Source organism: Microplitis demolitor, chromosome 4, assembly GCF_026212275.2.
Source record: "Microplitis demolitor isolate Queensland-Clemson2020A chromosome 4, iyMicDemo2.1a, whole genome shotgun sequence".
In the NCBI taxonomy this organism is placed as follows: Eukaryota; Metazoa; Arthropoda; class Insecta; order Hymenoptera; family Braconidae; genus Microplitis; species Microplitis demolitor.
Genome location: NC_068548.1, coordinates 22,184,848 through 22,206,994, shown reverse-complemented (window position 1 = coordinate 22,206,994; position 22,147 = coordinate 22,184,848). Strand labels below are relative to the sequence as shown.

Here is a 22,147-nt window from a genome sequence, read left to right as displayed (position 1 = left end):
TTTAGCGTTGAGAAAATTAATCATAAAAATATTTAATTTTTCAAAATACTATTTAATATCTAAATTATAATACTAATTAATCACAATTATAATGAGAAACACGGAATAGAGTAAAAAAAGTCGATTACACCGTGTTAGAATTACACGGATGGAAAATTTACACCGAGAGAATCTTACACCGTTTTTTTACACTACACGGTCATAAAAAATTCTTCGGATCCATTTTTACACAGAAATTTTTAACAGTGTATATTTCTATATCCCCAGAGTTGAAAATCAATCGAAACACATTTTTTGATATGAATGAAAATTACATTCGATTAGAATTTTTAATCAAAAAAATCAATTTTCTATCAGTCTTCAATAAAAATAAATTTTTAAAAAATAAATTCTTGACATTACGAAAAAATAAAAAGAATTTGAATTTATGTAAATCTGAATTCGAAAGGTTTTGGCTTATTTTAAAATTAATTAAAAGTAATAAATGAAATGTCGATAAATATTTGATCAAATAATTTATTAAACATTTTTGTTGCTCCTTACGTTTATATTACAATATTACAAGATAACGAATGTCCAATAAAACATTCAAAATCATATCCTCTCATGTTATTCATCTGAAAAGTACACATCGGTATATTTTTATTTTTACTTTTTACTTATGTGAAAAAACACATTGCGGTACTAGTGGATCAGTGTCAGCCACGCAGGTCGCAATCAACCGAATTATCAAACTCCACTCATGAGATCTACTTCTCAAAACTTTTCTATCAATAAAAAATCAGTAATTTAGAATTGTCTCCTCCACTTACAAATAACTATCAACTAACAACTAATTGTTCGTTTTCTCTACAATTATAATAACAATTAAAAATAACATATTTTAAATTATTGATATTTTGATAAGTCAGTTGATTAGCGACTCGTCGCACTTTCCATTTTTATGTTATTTATATTTGTGTCCCCTACAAAGCTTATTTGTAATCAGTAGTTAATCAGTAATCACCTATTGATGTACACATACATATTTTGTACCAAATACTGCAAATTAATATGTGACACTCAGAAAATAATATCAAATTTTTTTTTTATTTTTCATTCATCAAAAATTAATCATAGAATTCATGGAAATTTAAGATCATAAATAATTAATAATATTAAATATATATGCAATATAATTTTAGATTAAAATAAAATCTGATTGATTTCATTTGATATAAAAAAAAAATTCGAGTCTCACATGCTTTTGTATCTGACACAAAAAATAAGGGAATTAATGATATTAATATATATTTTTGTTAATTAAAATTTTATTTATCGTGTAATGTCATCATGATCATACATGTAATGCCTGCACATGCTTACGCAATTTTTATTCTAATTATCTAAATATATATAATATATATTCATTTATATTTATATACTTCATAGATTTCATGTAGAAATAATTCTTCTCTTTTTTTATTATTTTTAACTTTTATTTTTATTTTATCTCCATTTTTTTCTTTGTATTTTATATTTATTTTATTTGTTTATTTAAAATAAAACCATTATGAGTAAATCGCAAAATCCCTGTAGTGACGAGTGTACTGATTAATTAAATTTTTAAATTGATTTAAATTAATCATGATGTTCTTTGGCACGCGGCTTTATTACGCTCGCCTGTTTGCAATTATTTTAAATAAATAAACAAATTTTCATTTAATTAATGGCTTATTTTAATTGTTACTTTTTTATTTTTATTTTTAAATTATTTTTTTAATTTTATACTTTAGAACTGATTTTTTGATTGGCGTTAATGCTGCCGAACACGATTTATTTTTATTTCATAGATATATTGCAAGATTTTTTCTATTCTTTTTTTTTTATTTTTATTTATTTATTTTTTTTTTTTTCAAATACAATGAGGGGAGTTAAGAGAGACAGAGAAAGTTAATTATTAAAAAAAGATATGTATTATCAACCTTAACGAGAGATTAAAAAAATAATACTAATTATTACTAGTAATTAATAATAATCAACTATTAATGTCAATGTTAAATAATTAATCGAAATTATGCAAAAAAAAAAACCGAAAAAATAACCAGAGTAAAATAACCAACATGAATTTGATTTTATAGTGCCTTTTCTTTAAATATATATATAAATTTATATATACCAAAAGTGAAGTCTAAAAACTCTGAGGATAATTTTTATTAGAAGTAATACTGCAATGCGTAAAATATTTATAAAAAAGTAAAAAAAAAAAAAAAAATGGCCGAATTTTGGCACGGGCCAAGTTTAGAGGCAGTATAGTTTAACTAAGAGCCAATTTTTAAATCTAAGATTTAATTTCGTAGATTAATTAATTTATTACTTAATATTAAATCCGATACATAAAATATATAAGGATACTTTAGTATATATAAATTTCATAATAACAAATGGCACTCAATTATATTTTATGAAGTTTGTTAACCTCAAAAAAAGTAAATCATTTGAATGGGTAAAATTTTAATTTTTTAGGTTAAATTTCTATCCGGTTATTTTTCCATCGGTTATTAAGTCTCGGTAATGTAAATTAAGCATAGAAAAAAATGATGTTCTTAAAAAGTATATAAAAATTAATAATAATAAATAAAATTATATTACATCTTACATTATTTTTTAAATGAATAGAAAAGAAAAACAAAAAATATTTTGGTATTGGGAGAGTTAATTTTTTAAATCAATTTATTAATCTTAACATATCCAATGTTAATTAATCGTAATTAATTTTCGCTCATACCCTTAAATACACAAAATCAATATTTATATATTAGTTCATTAAATATCAATAATTAATAATAATAATAAAAGTATAATTATATAATATTCAATATATTAATTTAAATAATACAACATATTTTTCCCGCTAACAAGAATTTCATGTTTTTTTTTTGTTCGCTAATTTACAAACTTCTTCAAAATAATTACAATAATTTATTATTCATATATTTGATATATTTCCTTAATAAAAAAAAAAAATTTAATAAAATGAAGACTGAATTTTTAGCGGGTGAAATTTTGATTGAACTAAAAAAAAAAAACTAGTTATTAATTAATATAATCTAAAAAAAAAAATATTAAAATCCTGTACGTTAAACGTAAATTATTAAATTATTTATTTTAAAACGGCAAATATACAATTCTAAAATGAAACTAAAAAAATTACAAGAAGATATTTTCAATCAATTAATTAAATAAAAATTTGAATGACTAAAAAATTGTGACACTCAAAAAATGTATTGTCAATTAATATCAATGTGCGCGAGATAGAAAATTCTAGCGAAAAATACAAAAAAAATAAATGAAGAATAAAAAAAAAAAATCTACAATTACCATAATAATTGTGAGTAGAAATAAATGGATAATTGCCGTCTAATTTCTTGTCTCGTCTCGGAAAAAAATGAATTACTTAAATTACAATTTAAATTTAAATAATATAACGCACAATGGAAGTTTATCACACATAAACGTCCAGTTTAAATAGTATACATTACACGCATTTAACATATGACTTCAACATTTTTTAATTTTATTAACAAAATTTTTAATTTTAAATTATAAATCATTACTCGTAACTCAATTACTCATTTAAATTTATATATTTTCCCTGTCACTATTTAAATGGTCATGTTTTATATTTTTTTTTTCTTACTAAACCCTGAAACTGGACATTTTAAATATTTCCTTTAATTATTTATTATCATTTATTTATTATCCAAGCTCTCCTCTTTATAATGTACGTCTTAATAAGTGAAAAATATGTTTTGTTTTATTTTTGTTTAATTTGTAAAACGCTATCGCAAAAAATATCTATATCTCTCTATGAAATCTAAGCGCTAAAAAATTGTGCTCCACTCAGTTTATTTACTTTTAATAATTATTATATAACATAATAATTAATTATTTAAAACCGCAGCTAAACAATTCAGTTTGTGATAAAGTTTAATTTGAATTGTTTAATTGCTTTATTATTTTTATTTCTTTGGGTATATATATATAAATATTTTTTTTTTATCTTTTAGATTAAATAGCAACGTGATATAAAATATTTAGTCGCTGTTTATAGAAATTGATATCAAGTGGAACACAAATCGGCGACGCTTGGAGAAAGATCAATGCCAGTTTCAGTGTAAGTTTTTATTTATTTTTTTTTTCTTTATCAGTACTTGTGATTCCTTTTTTAATATTTTTCAATTTTTGTTTTGTTGGTTTCTGTTAATATATTTTTTTTTACGCGGAATCGAGTCATCCGGGATTTTTTACGAGTTTTTTCCCGCGATAGTCGTAGACACGCCGGCAAAATAGCACCATATCTGCTGGTACTGGAATAGGAGGCTGTCTACTCTCCCGAGGATAACTCTGTTCCCCAGGTGGTACTATTAGTCCTGGACACTCGAGATTTTCTTCTATTCTTCGTAAATTTTTTCGATATCTAAAAAAAAAAAATAAACCCATTCAATTTTTATTTTTACTTCAGTAAATTATTTAAATTTTATTAATCGATAACCATTTTTCGAAAACCGTAATTGAAAATATAAAAAAATAGTGATCGAAATTAAACCAACAAACAAAATAAGGAACTTATAATTTTTATGAAACAGAAATCATAAGAAATATATAATAATAATTACATATATAATTTGTGGGATATATTTATCAAATCGTCAGATCATTTGTAGGTCAAAAGAATTTTTATTTTGCATATTATATGCTTATAAATTTTTATTGGCTAATGCAAAGTGTAGACTTTCACGCTAATCACAGAAAAAAATTTTAGGATTGCAATTGAGGTTAGAAATCGATTTATTTGTTTGAATTAAAGATGGTAGAGGTACCGTTTTTGGTTACTTTAAGGCCAGTTTTGGATACTTGAAAATTTTCTAATAAAATAATTTATATAAGACCTAGCATCATAATCAAATTTTAAAATATGTTTAAAGATACTTCTATCCCACCATTCAAATGAGAATTATATTTTACACTTGTTCATTAATTAAAATAAAGGATAAATTGTCCAAAAACCTAGCAGTGGCTACAAATGGTACCTCTATCCTATACAAAGTACTAGATCTATAAAACACTAAGTTTTTTTTTATTTGAATTTTACATCCTTGAGATTTCGTAAAAATTTAAGGTTACAGTTTTTAATCATAAAAAAAAATACTTACCGACAATATTCATTGAACGTTAAAATATAACATTTGTCCTCTATACAAGCAACGCTATTAGCATCACGGTGCCTCGATGCAAAAACTTCGTCCTCAGTGTCGAAATCCGTGCGACCTTGTTCCGTATGTTCTGGCCTGTAGTACCACAGTAACGAGAACATCATTTCGCCTGAAAAATATAAAGCATAACATAAAATATCCGATAAAAATCAAACCAAAAAAACACAGAAACAAAAAAAATTACCATCATCAGGATTTTCCCAAAGCGCAGCTATTTTAGCAACAAAAGGCAAGTCTGCTTTACGTGGACCGCTTTTCAATAAAACACAATCCCGTGGTCTCAATACATCACCACTTATGTGTTTCATACTTTTGTAACACCTCCGTATAGCCGACTCTTCATTCTAAACAAACCAAAAACCAAACAATCAATCAATAATTAAATCAACCCTTCCTCCAATCCACATTAAACAAAAAAAAACCCACCGTTAAATAAACTTTGGCCTCATACGATTCTCCTTCCCAACTCCAGCCGTTGCTCCACTTGGGTTTAAGAAAGCCCTTCTTTGTCAAACAACTAAAACTATCACTAACAACCCCCGTGACACTTTCATCACGTCCGCTTGCCTTCTTATTACCCACGCCGCAGATTTTCTTTGTACTTTTTTTGTTATTCTTCTTTTTAACTAAGGCCGCTGGTTGTTTCTTACCCCCCTCTCCCTCACCACCTCCCCTTTCCTCGCAAATCTTAACAACCTTCCCCTTTAATTTTGATTCCCCAGGTTTTCGCCCGTCAACTTTGTTTTTAACCTGCACTATTTTATTACTATTTATATTACCCTTCACTCTGTTCTTACTTTCCTTGCACTTGTCCTTATCAACTCCCCCTGCCCCTCCCACTGCCACTCCTTCCTTATCCTTATCCTTTATTAATTTACAATCCGCCTTATTAACACATAATTTATCCGTAACCACCGTCTTAACTAGCGTCTTTGGAACATTTTTAATAGTCGACAATAAATTACCAGATTTTCTTTTACTATCACGTTCTTTGAACGCATTACAACTCTTAGTACTAGCATTATTATTATTGTTATTATTACTAATATTAATATTATTATTATTATTATTATTATTATTATTATTATTATTATTATTATTATTATTATTAATATTATTATTATTGTTATTACCACTACTATTACACTTATTAATATCTTTATCATTCTTACTAGTCATTTGTACACTCTGTTGAATCACATTATTAATTGTCTCCATAATACTCGTCGCGGACGCCGTCTTAACATGACAATTTGTGATTCCATTGCTTAAATATTTTTTCGATCTCTTGCTATTACTCTCAGCAACAGCATTACCATCATCAGCTTTACGCTTACAACTTTCTTTTTTAACTTTCTTCTTACCCTCCTTTCCTCCCACATCTTTCGCTAGCGAACCACAGTCAAGCTTATCACTACTTCTATCAGCAATCGTTCTATTAACAAAAAACTCCCCGTTCATCGGGTTCGGTACCCGGTGGTCGTTAATATCGCGGGTTGAGCCCACGGATAGAGTTCGTTTGTCTAGTTTTATTTTCTTCGGAGAACTCAGACTGTCGAGTGACAGCTTTCGTTTGGTCAACTTTTGGCACTTGGGTAACGTCAGCTCTTTGTTACCCGAGCACTTGACATTAACGTCAACAGTGTTAATGTCATCGGTCTTGTTAACATTAGCAGTTACGTCATTAACATCAGCGCCATTGATTTTTTCAACTTTGTCCTCGATTGTTTCAGTAACAGTGTCTTCGTAATCGGGCTTGGTCCAGTTCTGATTGTCGATATTGATATTAACAACCACGACGTCATTGAGTTCTTCCTTAACCTCAGCTTCAGCGGCCTCTAGTTTATCATCGATCATAAGAATTCCCGAGTCTTTGTCTATTTCTAGTATCGCCATTTCTCTTTCCTCTTTTAGACACTGCTCGCACTTGATGATTCCGCACTTGTAGTCATCCTGCTGCTCTTCGCACTTAACGTTGCAGTTTGAAACGCATGATAAATTGTTATCACTAACGATTCCTACGCTGCATGACTCACACTTGACGTTATTGTTCTCCATTTTGAATGTGCGAATGCTTTCAGTTGACATTGGAGGTAATTTCTGTAGAGTCGGGGGGTGCGTTGGCTGCGACTGTTGCAATGAAACTGGTGACTGTGATTGCAATGACGGCGAAGGTACTGTTGCTTCTGCTGGTGATAATGTCTCGATTTTGACATCACACGTTGACGTACATGCTCGCTTTTGACACGTACATTTGTTGCATTTATTATCCGTACATTTTTGTTCTTCCTGTAATTGATAAATTTAAGAAATCAATTAATTAACTAATCGGTGATAATTATAATTTGAATTTGAATACGGACCTTAGTACGGCATTCGTTGATGTGAGTAGTTGATGATGGAAGCTGTTGATTCTGATTATTGTTATTGATGTTACGATTATGAGTGTTAATTTGGACGCGATCCGTGTCCCAGGCATTAGCGCCGTGAGGAGGCGCTAACCCGGCTAGTCCCCTCGCGGGCGAGGGGGGCCCTACTAAAGCACTGGGTGGCAATGACAGACCGGGCCCCGATGCCACTGGCGCCCCCTTACCATTACCAATAAGGGGCCCAGTATCCACGTTTTTTGGACACGATTGCATCGGACACGGACAACCTTGGAAGGCTGCGTCTGTAATTTTTATTTATTATTCAAAAATTTAGTGTAAATTTAAATTGATCATTACCCGGGTCAAAGAATAAAAAATTCATTTTGGCGTCATTTTAAAAATTTTAAAAAAGCGTAATTTTAATAAATGAAAAAAATATTTTAAAATATGAAAATTCATTTGATTTTGACTAAGTACCGATTTACGCCAACTAAGTCAAATTAAAGTCACGTTGTCTTGGATTTGACTTAAATTTAAGTCGATTTGAATTTTTAAGTCAAAAAAGTCAAAATCAAGTTATTTTTTTGACCTGGGTACTGGAAAAATTTTATTGCGATAACTTACGATCTACAATAGGTCGACCTTGAGCGTGAAGATAAGCGGGATTAGGTGGCGGTGGTGGTGGTGCCGGTGGCGGTGGATAACCGGCATAATAAGGCGGCATCGAGTAATCACTAGGTGGCGGCGGTGGCTGGTATTCTACGACTCCTGGAGCACCGGTTCCTGCGCCACCTGCTCCTCCACCTCCTCCTGCTTCTGGGTAACTGTAGTACTGTCTGTAAATAATTTTATATTGTAGCATATATAATTTATAATTACAGGCTGTTGAAATTAATTATTTGGTATCGAGAAAAAATAATTTATTTGCTGACCATTACTGTTGATCTTATAAATTTTATGACTTGTATATAGTTACTTATTAAATTTTAATTATTGCTTGATATTGTAGTCATTAGAGGTTTGAAGCTTATGTCTTGATACTCTTATAAATATTTTTACAAAAAATTAAAAAAGGTGATTTAATATTTTGACTGGACTTTTTTCTAAATGAACTGCAGCTTAATTTAGTGGGTCGCGTACTTGATCTCAGAATTAAATTTTAATGAGTCGAGTTCTCTAGTATTTTTTTTTAATGAGTTATGATAATTTGTATTAATAATCGTTCTTTTTGTTTTGACATTCATTAAAACGGAAATGAATTAATTATAATGAGAAATTCATGAACAACGAAATAGAAGTTTGGAAACCGGATTTTCAAGTGAATTTGTCAAAATAAATTTTTAAAGCTATCACCATTTTTTTTTTTTGTAAATAAATCAACAATAATTTTGAAAACTTTGCTTATAATTTAATTTTAAATTCAATTTTCCCGCGATTTATAATTCAAACATTTTATGATTTATAATTAAGGGACAGGGGAGGTAAAATGGGTCGTTTAAAAAAATTTCAAAATTTAATTAATTTTAATCTTCAATAAAATTTTTGACCCCAATATAATCTAGTGATAAAAAAATTTACTATCGAACAGAATGAGCCCCGCTAAAAATTTTTAATTTTTGCAAATTTAGAATTTTTGATTACCCGAATTGCCCAATGATGCCCATGAGGCTTTTTACAGTAAAAAAAAAAATTGGTGACCTATTTTGCCCCTGGTAATTTGAACAATTAAAAAAAATTTAATGACCATTTGACTCCGCCCTCTTATATTTTAACGAAATATAAATTTTTTTTTTGATAAAATACATATATATAGTTAATATTCACATGTATATATAAAAATTACCTTCTATAAGCTGGAGCATATTTATAGTAAGGTGGTGGATGCGGATGTGGATGTGGATAAGTCGGCGGATAACACAGCTCCTGATACTGCGGTGGAGTACCATAGTATTGAGGACAGTAGGCTCTGTAGAAGCCACCACCTGCTGAAAAAACAATAAAGTACATCCAACTTAAATTAGTCTCGTTAGCACAAGCATTCTCTCAACATTTCGCTGTTATATACCAGAATACTTCCGTACGGCATAACTACACAAGTTTATTAAGCTCGTTAAAGCTGTGGGAAGACAAAAGATTTAAAAAGAACAAAAAATAATAATGACAATAATAATCAAGATCATGACCAAGAGTAAAATAAAAATAAAAATAAAAATAAAAGTTGAGGAGTAGGATAAAAAAAAAACATTTGCTCACTGGGGACAATTGACGTGGATGGAATCGCTGAGCTTGCTAGTCTTGAATCCGTTTTACGATACGAACGCCATGAATTACCTGTGCTGTTGGTGCCACCGGAAGTTGTTGATGTTGCCACCAGGTCGTCTGAGCTCTCGGAATTTTGGGGCGGCGTGGGCGTCGGTTCCGGTGGCGGGCCTTTTATTGGCGGCAATGTGGGTGGATGCTGAATTAGCGGACCCGCTGGTTGATAATAACCTGTAATCAAATCATTTAATTATTATGGTTATTATTATCTTGATTATTACTCATTATTCATCATTAAATTAAATACACGTATATATATAGATATATATAGAGAGAGAGAGATTTAATATTGCGCGATGGCGGTTGTTTACGAGCGTATGTTGGATAAATATATATGGCGACAAATATTGAAGGTGTTATTAATAATGTGGGTTAATTGGGTTGGGATATTTAACAAGGGTTTAATTGAAACAAAATAATCAATGTCAATGTCTAACACTCAATTATGTCAATGTGTAATCTGTAAACATTGTGGGGGGTTGTGGGTATTTACGTTTATTGATACTTAGGGGACGTTTATTAACTTATGAGGGATTTACAAATTTCATTTGCTTATACTATAATGAGTCATTATTTAATTAATTGCTGGCGTATCATTTATAATGAATTTAATTTCAATAGACTTGATAATTTATATTTTCTATCAGCAGCTTAAAAATTTTGAGTACTAGATTTAATAAGATTTTGAAATCAGTTTTATTTTTTATTTTATTTTGGGCCTACGGTATCATTTTCGGGATAAATGAGCAGGGCTCAATTTTTTTGACCAGTTCGATGAAAGTTTAAATAAATCTAGTTATGGGAAAAATGGTCAGACGTTGAAATTTTTTAAAACTAAATTTGAAAAGATTTTTTATTAAAATTTTAAATTTTTCAGTTCAGTAAAAAAAAAAATCTTAAAATTACTTCTTTTATTGAATTTAAAAATTTATTTTTACTGAAAAATTAAATATCTGCATTATAAAGGTTGCATACTTAGCAAAAATCGATTGGATTTTTTTATTAAAATATTAATGGTCGATTTTCGAGCGACATTAGCTGATTTAATATTAAAAATAAATTACAGCAGTAATAAACCTGTATTGCAACTAAATTAAAAAATTTCGATTCTTTAAAAAAATTATCCGAAAACAAGGATCGATAAATAAATTTATCGACAAGCCAACATAGGGAGAGAAGTTTGTGCAGCGTAAGCTCGAACACGAACAAACTTGATGAATTTAGTGATGACCATTAGGAGAAATCACAGAGTAAATAAATTAGTCTTTAGTCCGAAAATTAGAGCAAATTAACGTTTTGACTTTGAGCCGTAATGAAAGTTTGTTTGTTCTAATCAAGTTTTCCTTATTCTCAGGTCTACATCCAGAAGTGAACCTATATACCCTATAATCATAGTATCAGTAGAGAGACTACTGTGCTGGTACAAGTTAGATAGCATTGCATAAAGCTTAAAAGGCGACTTACTGCTCCTACTGCATATATATCCCTCTATCTCCACCTCCTGAGCCTCCTACATCTGCACATCTATCCTCCGATTCTGTTCCTCAACACTACTCTTTTCATCGTACGAATCCCGAGCGCTTATTTCAGCTGGTGTAAGTAAACCGTACGTAGCCATCACACAGTTTGCACCAGTGTAGACTTTACTATAGATAAGAGTAATATAACACAAGCAAACTGAGCTAAGACTGAGTTGAGTAGAGCAGAGTAGAGGTAAAGGCAAAGGCCGTTGGCCGGGATAGTCTCGCGTTAGTACGCGGGCACGTGGGCCGTTGGTTCGACTGTCCGTATTTGCCGCCAGTGAAAGGAGACAGAGCACTTGTAGAAAAGACCGAGATATATGAGGAATAAAAAAAATAAGCTAAAAAGAGTTTAAATTAAAGAGTAAAACAAGAAAGAGGAGAATGAGGAGGAGGTTAACGAGTATCCAGATCCAGCGCTGCTACTTTTATTCTACTGCATGCTCTGAGAATCCTTCGGATAACTTTAAGCACCAAGGGAAATTCTCGGCTTCATTGATACTTTAAATACTTTCAATTAAATTGAGACATTATTATTTGCTTATATTTATTTTATTTATTTAGAGCAGATTTTTTTTTTTTTTTTAAAAAACATTACAAATTTTTTACGAGTATTTTTAGAACTGATTATTAGACGTATGAAGCTTTTTTCAAACAGATATATGAATGTATGTGTGTGTATATATATGTGGATGTATGAGAAAATTGAGAGCATGAGTTGGAACCGTAACGGCTCGATGGACTCGGTCAACTCTCATGCTTTACTTGGTAGAAAGAGATCAACTATCTGAACGGTTGGATGCTTTTAACGGATCTAAGGATGCCTTGGCTTTCTTTGTGTTTATAAAAATATTTTATTACTGTTAAATGTTTCTGCAGATAAAGAAAATAATAACGAGTAACAGTTATTAAGTTACTTATGTTTTTTAAAGATTCGCTCGAGAGTGAAGGCTCGCGATTTTAACAAAAGTAATTAAACAACTTGAGAACTGATTTAAACAAGTTTTAAGCCTTTGTTCAGTGCAGAAATAGTTTATTGAAAATCGGGAGTAGCTTATCATCTAGTGACAAGATTTTTCCCTTGATTTCAAAATGAATTGTTTAATTGTTTGATATTACTGCGAAAATATTGGTCTTATGAAAAAAATTTTTAAACAAAAGTTGTAGGAAATTTAATATTCTGAAAAAAATGTCTCTTATGATTTTTTTATACGATCAATATTTTCACCGCAATTCCAAAATTAAGATTCATAATGAATGTTTCAAATTTTTGACATTTTTGAAAGTCTTAATTTTGAAGTTACGGCTTTCTTATTAGTCGTATGAAAAAATTATAGAAGACATTTATTTTAGAAAATTAAATTTGGAACTTTTGTTTAAAAAATTTCTTTATACGACCAATATTTTCAGCATTAATTATTAATTGACATTTTTAAATCAAAGATCCTGGCTCTAGTGATAAGGAAATCGAAGGAAAAATTGCTTTTGAATTGTAGTTAGAAAAATTTATTTTATTTTTGACACGCGTTCATTTAGAAATAAATTAAAAGATCTGTTGATAATTTTATTTTTAATAGTCGCATCGCGGAAAAAATCCGTGAAAAAAGTCTGCGTCTGTTTAATTTCTACCCCTTGCTCAGGTCACACACATGTCTGTTGAATTTATGCTTGTACAAGAGCAAACTTTAATCAGTATTCAAATATTAAACCTGTTTTTGAAAAAAGCTGAATTTTTATTGCTTTATTGATTACTCAGTCGCGGGTTAAATTTTTCCCGCTCTTGAGTCATTAAAAATTTAAAATTTAAAATTCTCAAATAACGTAAATAATTAAAGTGCCTGATAATTTATTGAGACAATAAAAGTCTGATAAATTGACAGTAATAATAATCTAAATGCACTTAACACCTGAATAATTAAATGATGAGAGCTAAATGTTTAAACATGAGATATCAAATATCTCATCTAGAAATTTCCACCCAAGCATTATCTAAAATGTATATATAATATAATATATAATATATATGTATATTAAGTGTATTAACTATCCCAGTAGATTAGCTTGGCCTATTTGCTTACGAAGGATAAAGGGAGGTCGAGAGTGAGGGTGAGAAAGGGGTCAGAGACAGAGAAGAAGAGTAAGAGAGAATATAATAAGCGGGAACGGGGATGGGATAAATACATATATCGTAACGATGCGCCCCCACGGCAAAATATCAAAATCGATCGGACTCATGACCACAAGCGTTACCAGGCCACTATAACTATACTACAACGGTGATCGATTGCCGCAGCACACTCCAATTATAAATTGGATAATTCGATTCGATCAATCTAAAACTGATGGCATATACGACAGCAAACCGGCGCCAAATGTCAACCTCTCTGTTATACATTTTTTTTTTTTTTTTTTTCCCATATATTCATGTTTATTTCAATGGTTTATTTACATGGCTTTGGCTACTGTTTTTATTTCTCAAAGCTCGAGTTAAACTTCCACGCTCTGTGTCTTTGTTTTTTTTTTTTTTTTTTTTTTTTTTTTATTTTTGTCTCCTCTCAGGATAGAGATTGTCGGGGATTATTGCATGGGGAGATTCGACCTCGGGGATGGCAATGAGGCCGATTTACCTTGTATTGCGGAGGAGTTGTCGAGGTGACAGTGTTTTGTAGCGAAGGTACCGAACGGTAGTCAAGTTGTCGTAGGAGTCAAGGACCCTGGACTCGAACACGACCTCCGGTCTACGTGTGTCGGGTTGTAAATATATATGTATATATATTATATTATATGTTTTATAAAATGTAGTGGTGAGTGTGGGGCATGTGGTGTGCGGTTTTGCTGCCGTTGTTTTTTCGATTCGTCACTTCACTTGTAGGATAGTATTTTATGAGAGATATAAGTTAAGTGTTGAAACATTTTATGGGATTCTATTCCGATAGGTGAGAGTTCGGTGTAGGATTTTTTTATTTTCGAGAGAACAAATCATGCCCATGATTTTATGGAGTCTGTTAATGAAAACTTTCGTATATTACCGTATTTAGAGTATTAATTATCGACAATATTTACAATCTTCGCAATTACGAATTTGTAAATATGATTATGCTTCTTTGTATTAAAGTTACTCGTAAACTATCGAGTTTACATAAAAATATAAAGAGAGCTTTTTTGTAGGAAATTTAATTCCCTACAAAAAAGGTTTCAATAAATTTTTTTGTAACTTCAATAGTTAATGAGTTATCTTGATTGAGCGAGTACTCAATCTATAAATTTTAAAAATCAAAAAGTTTTTTTATAAAACTTTAATCTTTAAATTGAAATTCTGGCTAAAGTACTATCCATACGATAAAAATGTTAGAATACAATTTTATAAAGAATTTAATTCTCTACAAAAAAGACTTCTATGAGTTTTTACGTAAACTCAATAGTTTGGTATTAATTTAAATTTTTAGCAAAAAAAAGTTAATTTTTTCAAACACGATTTCTCTTCAGCACTCATGTAATTTAAAAACATACGTACTTTCCGCAAAACTAATTAACGAGCTAATTATATAAATATGAAGGAACATCAATAAAAAATTTTAATGCAACATAATTAATTTTTAAAATAAATTAAAACCAGCTAAAAAATATTATATTTGTAATTATAAAATCTTTTATTAAAAACCGGTTTTTAATTTAAATACGCGGCGTAAACAACCTCAACAAATAATAATTACTCATTTAACTCACAAGACCAGCAAATAAAAAAAAATCAGTCAATTATAAATATTTTTAATAATTTACTGCATCTTTAATATCAAATTAAAGTCTTCATATCAAATATCAAGTATCAAAAACATTAAACATAATACAAGTCATACATCCGATACTTTTATTTATTTCCCTCGTTTTTTTCAAAATTTTCCCCGACAATTTGACCTGTTACTTTATCTGAGACCTCAAAAGGTGAATGCACTTTTCGCCATCTCGATTAATTCTCGCCCGCAAAGACCAAATTTCGTCTCAAAAAATTTTAAGTGTCAAAATTTTTATATTTACCCCATCTTTAACTTCTTTACCTCTTTCGCTTTCTTGTGACTTTTATTCAAACATGATTATATCCATCATTATTTCTTATGTTCGTCAACATTGCGATCTCGCCACTCACCAGAGCTCAAAGTATTTCGAAGGTAATAAATCCTCATGACCTTCAAACAAGTACATATATGTATATATACACACACACATATGTATCCTTATTTTATCTTCCTTGTCACGAGAGTACTCAGTACGAATGTTCAGTAATCCAACATCTGAACAAACGAACAAACGCATGTGCTTTCTTTTAATTTCATTGGTCACGATGACTTCTAACCGCATCGCGGGGTCCCGTTTTCGCTTCCGCCTTTGGGTTTGCGGTAATGTAAGACATCCAATGTCATTTCTCTTTTATATAATTTTATTTTCTTTCTCATTTACTTTAATTTTATTCCACTTTATTCTACTTAATTAGGTTTTTATATTTTAACTAGTGAAATTTGCTTTTTTTTTTTTTTTTTTTTTTTTTTTTATTAAAATCTCAAATTGTTATTTTATTTTTTCAAATATTTGAAATAGTGTTTTTTAGTCGAGCTCTTAATTTCTAATTGCGAGCAGTGTATCGATGTGCGTCATGTCCATCCGCGCGGAATTTTCATGGAAAAGAGGTCGAATCGCGGTATTATATATATACAGCAGAGTACTACCAGGGACGATATAGAAAGTGCTAAATCAACCGCTTACTGGAGATAATTGGCGCTAGCGATTTATTAACGCGAATGACACAGTCAATTCAGTGTTTAATTTTTTTCCCGTTCGAATTTAACAGGAAAAATTTTTTAATTACTTTTTTCCATTTTTTTTTTTTTTTTCAACCTACAAATAAAAAATGACTTGTAAACTCGTATCTGTTATAGCATTTCCTACAGTTTGAGTAATCACATCCATATGTTTGCTTGATAAAAAAATTTTCGAAAAATTTGAAAAAATATGTATTTTTTTTTTTTCGAAATTATTTTTACTGTACTGCCGATGTGATTCCGAGTAAAATGAGTACCCACATGAATATATTTTAACCAACTCAATTCCAAAGTGACCGTCTTACAACTAATTAGTAAATTAATCAGATAATTAAATTTTTTTTGCAACCTATCGTTGTTGGTACTCATTTTACATGGAATTTGGTCTACAATTCGAAAGTGACATTCATTTTTTATAAAAATTTGTTTAGAAAAAAAAAATCAAATTAATTTTTGAATGGAGTAAAAAAAATGAGATGCAGTTTTTAATTTTCATTTTGTAATCTAGGCAAAGTATTAAATCGTATTCCTTTTAATCTCGTACTTGAAATTGTATAGGCGTAAGAAAAGATAATAATAATAATAATAATACGACGACCCGCTTAGTACTATTGGCGTTCGCCAGCAACCGAGTAACCTCAATCGTCGAGATTTGTTCGAACATACCCTCACACTGAGTATAATCCTCAGTGTTCTAGCAGCAATCTAGGCTAGTTGCGATCCTTAGTTAATGCTCTAAACGATGCTACACACAGTCAATATATATATGGATATATTTTCACATACAATACCCATAGAAATTATTTAATACTTCCTTCATTTGAATAAAAAAGGGATATAAAACTAGTAAACTGTGTACCTGTGTAATACAAACGAAAAGGATTTGCTTTAAAATTCTCTTTGGATAGTTTCGATGATAGCGAAAAAGGCGAGAAAGCTATTCTGAAAGCTAATATATATATATGTATCCACACATACGAAATAAACGTGAGTAATCTCTGTATCCCACACGCGCAAACTACTATATGGTTCAATTGTGTCAGAATATGGTCGATATTAACCAGGCTCTGTTATATTCAAGTTGGGATATGCTCATCGCCCGACAGCCAACTACCGACAACCGACAACCAACCGTATCCATATCTACATAAACCTGTAACCACGTTTATATATCATCGCGACACACTACTTGCTCATCGTTGATCATGGATAACAAAATGCCAGAACCAATAAGCTTAACAACGATATTATAATCTACATTACGCATATTTCCGTCATCAAGACAATAAGAGTATTATACACTTGGCTCGCTTGTGTTATGACAAATTACCTATTTCAATTCACAGATCTATAAATCATTTTATATATTAAAGTTAAAGTCCTTAATTAATTATCGATGTAGAAAAATTCGAGGAGGGGGGGATTTTAATATTTTTTTTCTCGATTCGGTGTCAAAATGACCCAGTTATAAAAAGATCAAAATTTAAAAACGGGGTAAAAACTGACGAATCAGGAGATTTTTTTTTTAAATTTATGGGTAACCCATTTTGCCCATGTCCCTTAAGTATAAGAAATAAATTATATAAAATATTTCTATTATTCTTGTGAGAGTTAAAATAAATTTAATTAAATAATTCGCAAAGGAAAAATTAATTCCTCACGACTGAGTGTCGTCTCGGAATGCTGATAGTTTTCAAGCTCATAGTTTTCAATAAGGAACATAAAGGACATATATACCGAGCTCTAGTTCTATATCGTAGACTACAGTTAAGGTTCAGGGTATAGCAGAGCAAAGAGGTAAAAGCCCCCAGGGGCCGAGAATCGAGTCCGGAATGTGTTGTCGTCTCAGTAGCAGTATCTTACCAATGAAATCTTCAGTTTCAGTTACAGTTGGCCATATTAGACTTTTATATAAAAGTTCGCCGGTAACTTTAAAAACTGTGTTGATTCTCTTAACAACTTTATTTTTTCATTCACTCTAACTTAACCTACCGGCCAAAAGTTTCACTAAACTCTCAAGTTAAATTTTTTTTTCACTGACTATTTACTGACGTACCGTGAGAGTAATAGCCGTGTATGTGATGTACAGTATACTGTAGGATTTTTCGGAATTACGGCCAACATACTTCTGGAAGGCATTTTAAATGGGACCATCAGTGTGATTCGCCAAAGCATTCCTACTTCTATATATATCTATACATATATATATGCAGATATTTGTCGTAAACTAAAAATAAAGGTTCTATTTAAAGAATAAAATAAATGTGCTGAGAGAGAAAAGAGAGGAAGGTCAAGGCGTGCTAGAAATGAACGGATGTTCCCAAGGAAAAATCTCTCATTTACAACCTACTCTTGTGTATGATCACATGCCGCGCCCTTTATGATAATTTATAAATACAATACATTGTCGTAAGTCTCCGATACATCTTGACCATCAGCTATCGGGCATCGGTCATTAGTTACGGCGCGAAAAAAAAAAATCTTGACATGAGTAGGGAAACATTCGTGATTAAAATTCACTTTATTGATGATCAGCAGAATGTGTTTTTGTTTCAAAAATCTATTATTGTTATTGTAAAAAAAATTACTATGCCGAGAATCTTTATATCGATGTCCTGAGGGAAAACTTTTTAAATTCGCAGTTTTAACAAAATGAGTTTTCCATATTTTCTGGTAGCAATTGTTGTAACTCATATTGTTTGAATTTGGTAACACAGGTGTAAAAATAAATCGCAATTTTTTTTTTTATCAATTGATCCGAAGTTGGAAAATTAAAAAATGGAGCAAGACAGTTTGCTGCTGAAGATGTCAATTTTCTAATTGAAAATAATTTTTTTTACAAAAAAATGATTGGGCCGATAGTTTATTATCTCAGCTTTTTTTTTGCTGTGTACAAAGAGTTTGTTTACAAGAAAATAAATATTTTTAATCCATATGTTTAGAAGCAAATGATTGCAATGGGTTATACTTGTAGGAATAAATTCATTGGTTCTCTTATATTACTTATACTCGTCTACTTTCTCCAGTGAAATGCCAACTGGTTGGCACTCGAGAGATTACCGTGTGTACAGAGAGCTTCGTGTAGAGTAGCCGATTTATATGTCGGGTGAGTTGCTTTTGCCGTTTGCCTGCACACATACACTTTTCGACCAATTAAGCTGCTACGAAACGACCGGGAACGGGCAACGGGCTTTTATATTCTACACTACTGTATATATTTAAGTGACTGTGGTAGTATCAGAGTAAGTACTGGTACTAGTATTACTACTGGTACTAGTTTCAGACTGTGCTCTATTCTATAACCCCGGTCTAGTCACTTTATACTCTTCTATTTCCCGGTTCCCACTAAGCAAAATCCCGGAAATCCCTACGAATTTCCCTCTGCTCTTGTCTGCGAACTACCGCCGGTATAAACTTTTATTTGGGAATCGCCAGACTGCTAAATTGCTTACCTATGCAACTTATTTACCTTTTTTTTTGTTTTATTTTATTTTCTGTATGAACATGGAACCCTTGAAAAAATATGCCAAAATAACCGAGTTATTAATTTCATATTTTTTTTTAATTTCGCCGCGGAAATGTGACAAATTTTTATTTTCGAGTTTAAAATTTTTAGAAAAAAAAAAAATTTTTTTTAATGAAGCCGCGCTAATTTTTGAATCAAACTAAATAAATATGAGTAAATTTAATATAAATTGTAACTAAATATAATTTCATAATTAAAAAATATTTAAATGCGAATTTAATTTAAAAATAAAAATTTATATAAGCTCTTTTGAAATGATTCTCGACTCAAGAGTCTTATAAATGAACTTATAATTTTTGTTCAGCATTAAAAAAATTTTTTTTTTATCACTAATTTAATCCACTTTTAAAAGCAAAACTTTTTGACTGTCATAACATCATATTCTTATCTTAATGTTTATGGCAAACAAGATAAGTACAGCGATCACGCTTACGATTATTATAATAGTACAAAAGTATTTAATCGTGATTTGAAATCACGTTTCCGCGGAATAGAGAATAAGTAATAAGCAATAAAAAATAATATAAAACAGAAATAAGAAATTGAAGCCTTCAGAAAGACAGGTATGGTCTGAGCTTCTTTCTCTCCAGATGGTCTAGGGCAAGAATAGTTTTTAGAAGAAGTTTTGCTAGATAAGTATCACACGGGGTATTGAGGTGGAAATTAAAGAGATCGGCTCAACTTGAGTCAAACCAGCGCACGATGTTGTAAAACGGTAACGAGCTTCACTCACACATATTTAATATACATATCTATGTATATGTATATGTGTATATGACTAGCACTTGAGGGAGTTTATAACGACACCTGGCACGTGACTCGCCAGGGAACGCATTTACTAGAACGACGTGTGGTATATGCTGTAGTAGACACTGAGAGCTATAGGATGAGCATTAAACTGCGACTAAATGTATTATGCATGTATGTATACTTGTAGATAAAATACTACAGCGTAACTCGAGTGAAAATGACCTAACTTGACAACAGTTTCTACTTTTAAAATATTATTCATTTTTTATTTTATTTTTAATTAATTAATTAATTAATTTTATATTTCAAAGACTAGGTATTTATGTAACAACAGTTATCGCAATTAATAAAAATAATTATCTAGAGATTTTTAGACATAAGAAGCTGCGCACGATTCGTAATTACTGTTGACCATTTTTTAATTTTCCGAATTCGTAACTTTTTTTTTTTAATTTTTAAAAAAAATTTCGAGCAAAACGGGCATCAAAAATTTTTTCCTATTTTACCCTGGGCACTTTCACTTTAAAATTTTGGTAATAAAAAATTTCCTGAAAAAAAAAAATAAATTAACTTTTATTTTAAAAATTTTTACAGAGAAAAATTTTGAATACGAACTTTACAACGCGAACGTTATGTAAACTTTGAAAATTTTTTGCTCGTTAATCATTACTATTATTATTATTATTAATTTTTAATGATAGTTTACGGTTCGCAGAGATAATTGTTTAGGTTTGTATTAAATAAAATAATTTAACGACTTAAAATGATGACGTGGCAAAGGTGCGTTGAGCGGTGATCCGCGTTAGCTTCCGCGAACACAAGGTACTAACCTGGGAGGTATATAATAACAATAATAATAATAATGGTAATAACGGAAGGCACCTTCGTGCAGCAGCAGCATCAGCGTGAAAATTACCTCGTAGTAAGTAGGCGGCCAGCATCATGTCCTTCAATTGCGGTAGATACAGGCCGTTTAGCAGCCCGTAGTTTGCATAGTCGATGCTCGAGTTTTGACTACAGTTTAATCCATTTATATTGAGGTAATTTAATTGATGGAGCGATGATAAGTGACACGGGTGACTTAATCCGTGATCCTGAGGCACTTGACGCTCGCCCAGTAGTTCGCATATTTTACAGTGGTTTTTTGTCATTTTTATTCAACACAACTCTTACTTTTTACTTTACTATTACGGTTTATTTGTTCAGTTTGTTTGTTTGCTTTCTAGAATTTTAAGTTTAATTAATAGCTAAAGAGACTAATCGATTTAGTTTTAGTTTTTTCGTTATTGATTGTTCTCGCTGAAACGTGCAAGAAACTTTGGCTGAGTATCAAGACAGAAATTCGTTAAAAGTTTATGGGTCTCTCGTTTTGTTAACGTTTTCTTCAATCACCCAACCCGTGTTGGGATCGTTACAAAGCACCATCACAATCTCTATCTTTATTTTTTTTATTTACTTTTTTAGTTTCGCGCTCGCTCGGTCTTTCGTTTTATCAGTGGGATCAATAACTCCGAGCATAAGAGTTGACTTGGAAGACTGTAAGTTAAATATTATATTGTCCGAGTACGTTCGCCAAAAAATTTAATCAACTGAA

At 30.5% G+C, this 22,147-nt stretch overlaps 1 protein-coding gene across 4 annotated transcripts in view; it reads right to left on the bottom strand.

Moving 5' to 3' along the window:
- Positions 1 to 539: 539 nt before the first annotated feature.
- Positions 540 to 22,147, bottom strand: part of LOC103577426 (uncharacterized) — a 59,028-nt gene continuing 37,420 nt past the window's right edge. The window contains exons 5-12 of one of the 4 annotated variants that reach the window (XM_053738777.1): positions 9,878 to 10,114; positions 9,468 to 9,609; positions 8,249 to 8,460; positions 7,619 to 7,926; positions 5,682 to 7,544; positions 5,440 to 5,599; positions 5,196 to 5,364; positions 540 to 4,459 (exon numbers count right to left, since the gene is read on the bottom strand). In XM_053738777.1, coding sequence (XP_053594752.1) covers positions 4,273 to 4,459; positions 5,196 to 5,364; positions 5,440 to 5,599; positions 5,682 to 7,544; positions 7,619 to 7,926; positions 8,249 to 8,460; positions 9,468 to 9,609; positions 9,878 to 10,114 — 3,278 coding nt within the window. In that variant the 3' untranslated portion in view covers positions 540 to 4,272. The remainder of the gene's footprint in view (positions 4,460 to 5,195; positions 5,365 to 5,439; positions 5,600 to 5,681; positions 7,545 to 7,618; positions 7,927 to 8,248; positions 8,461 to 9,467; positions 9,610 to 9,877; positions 10,115 to 22,147) is intronic. The other 3 variants (XM_053738778.1, XM_053738779.1, XM_053738780.1) reach the window with 3 other exon arrangements.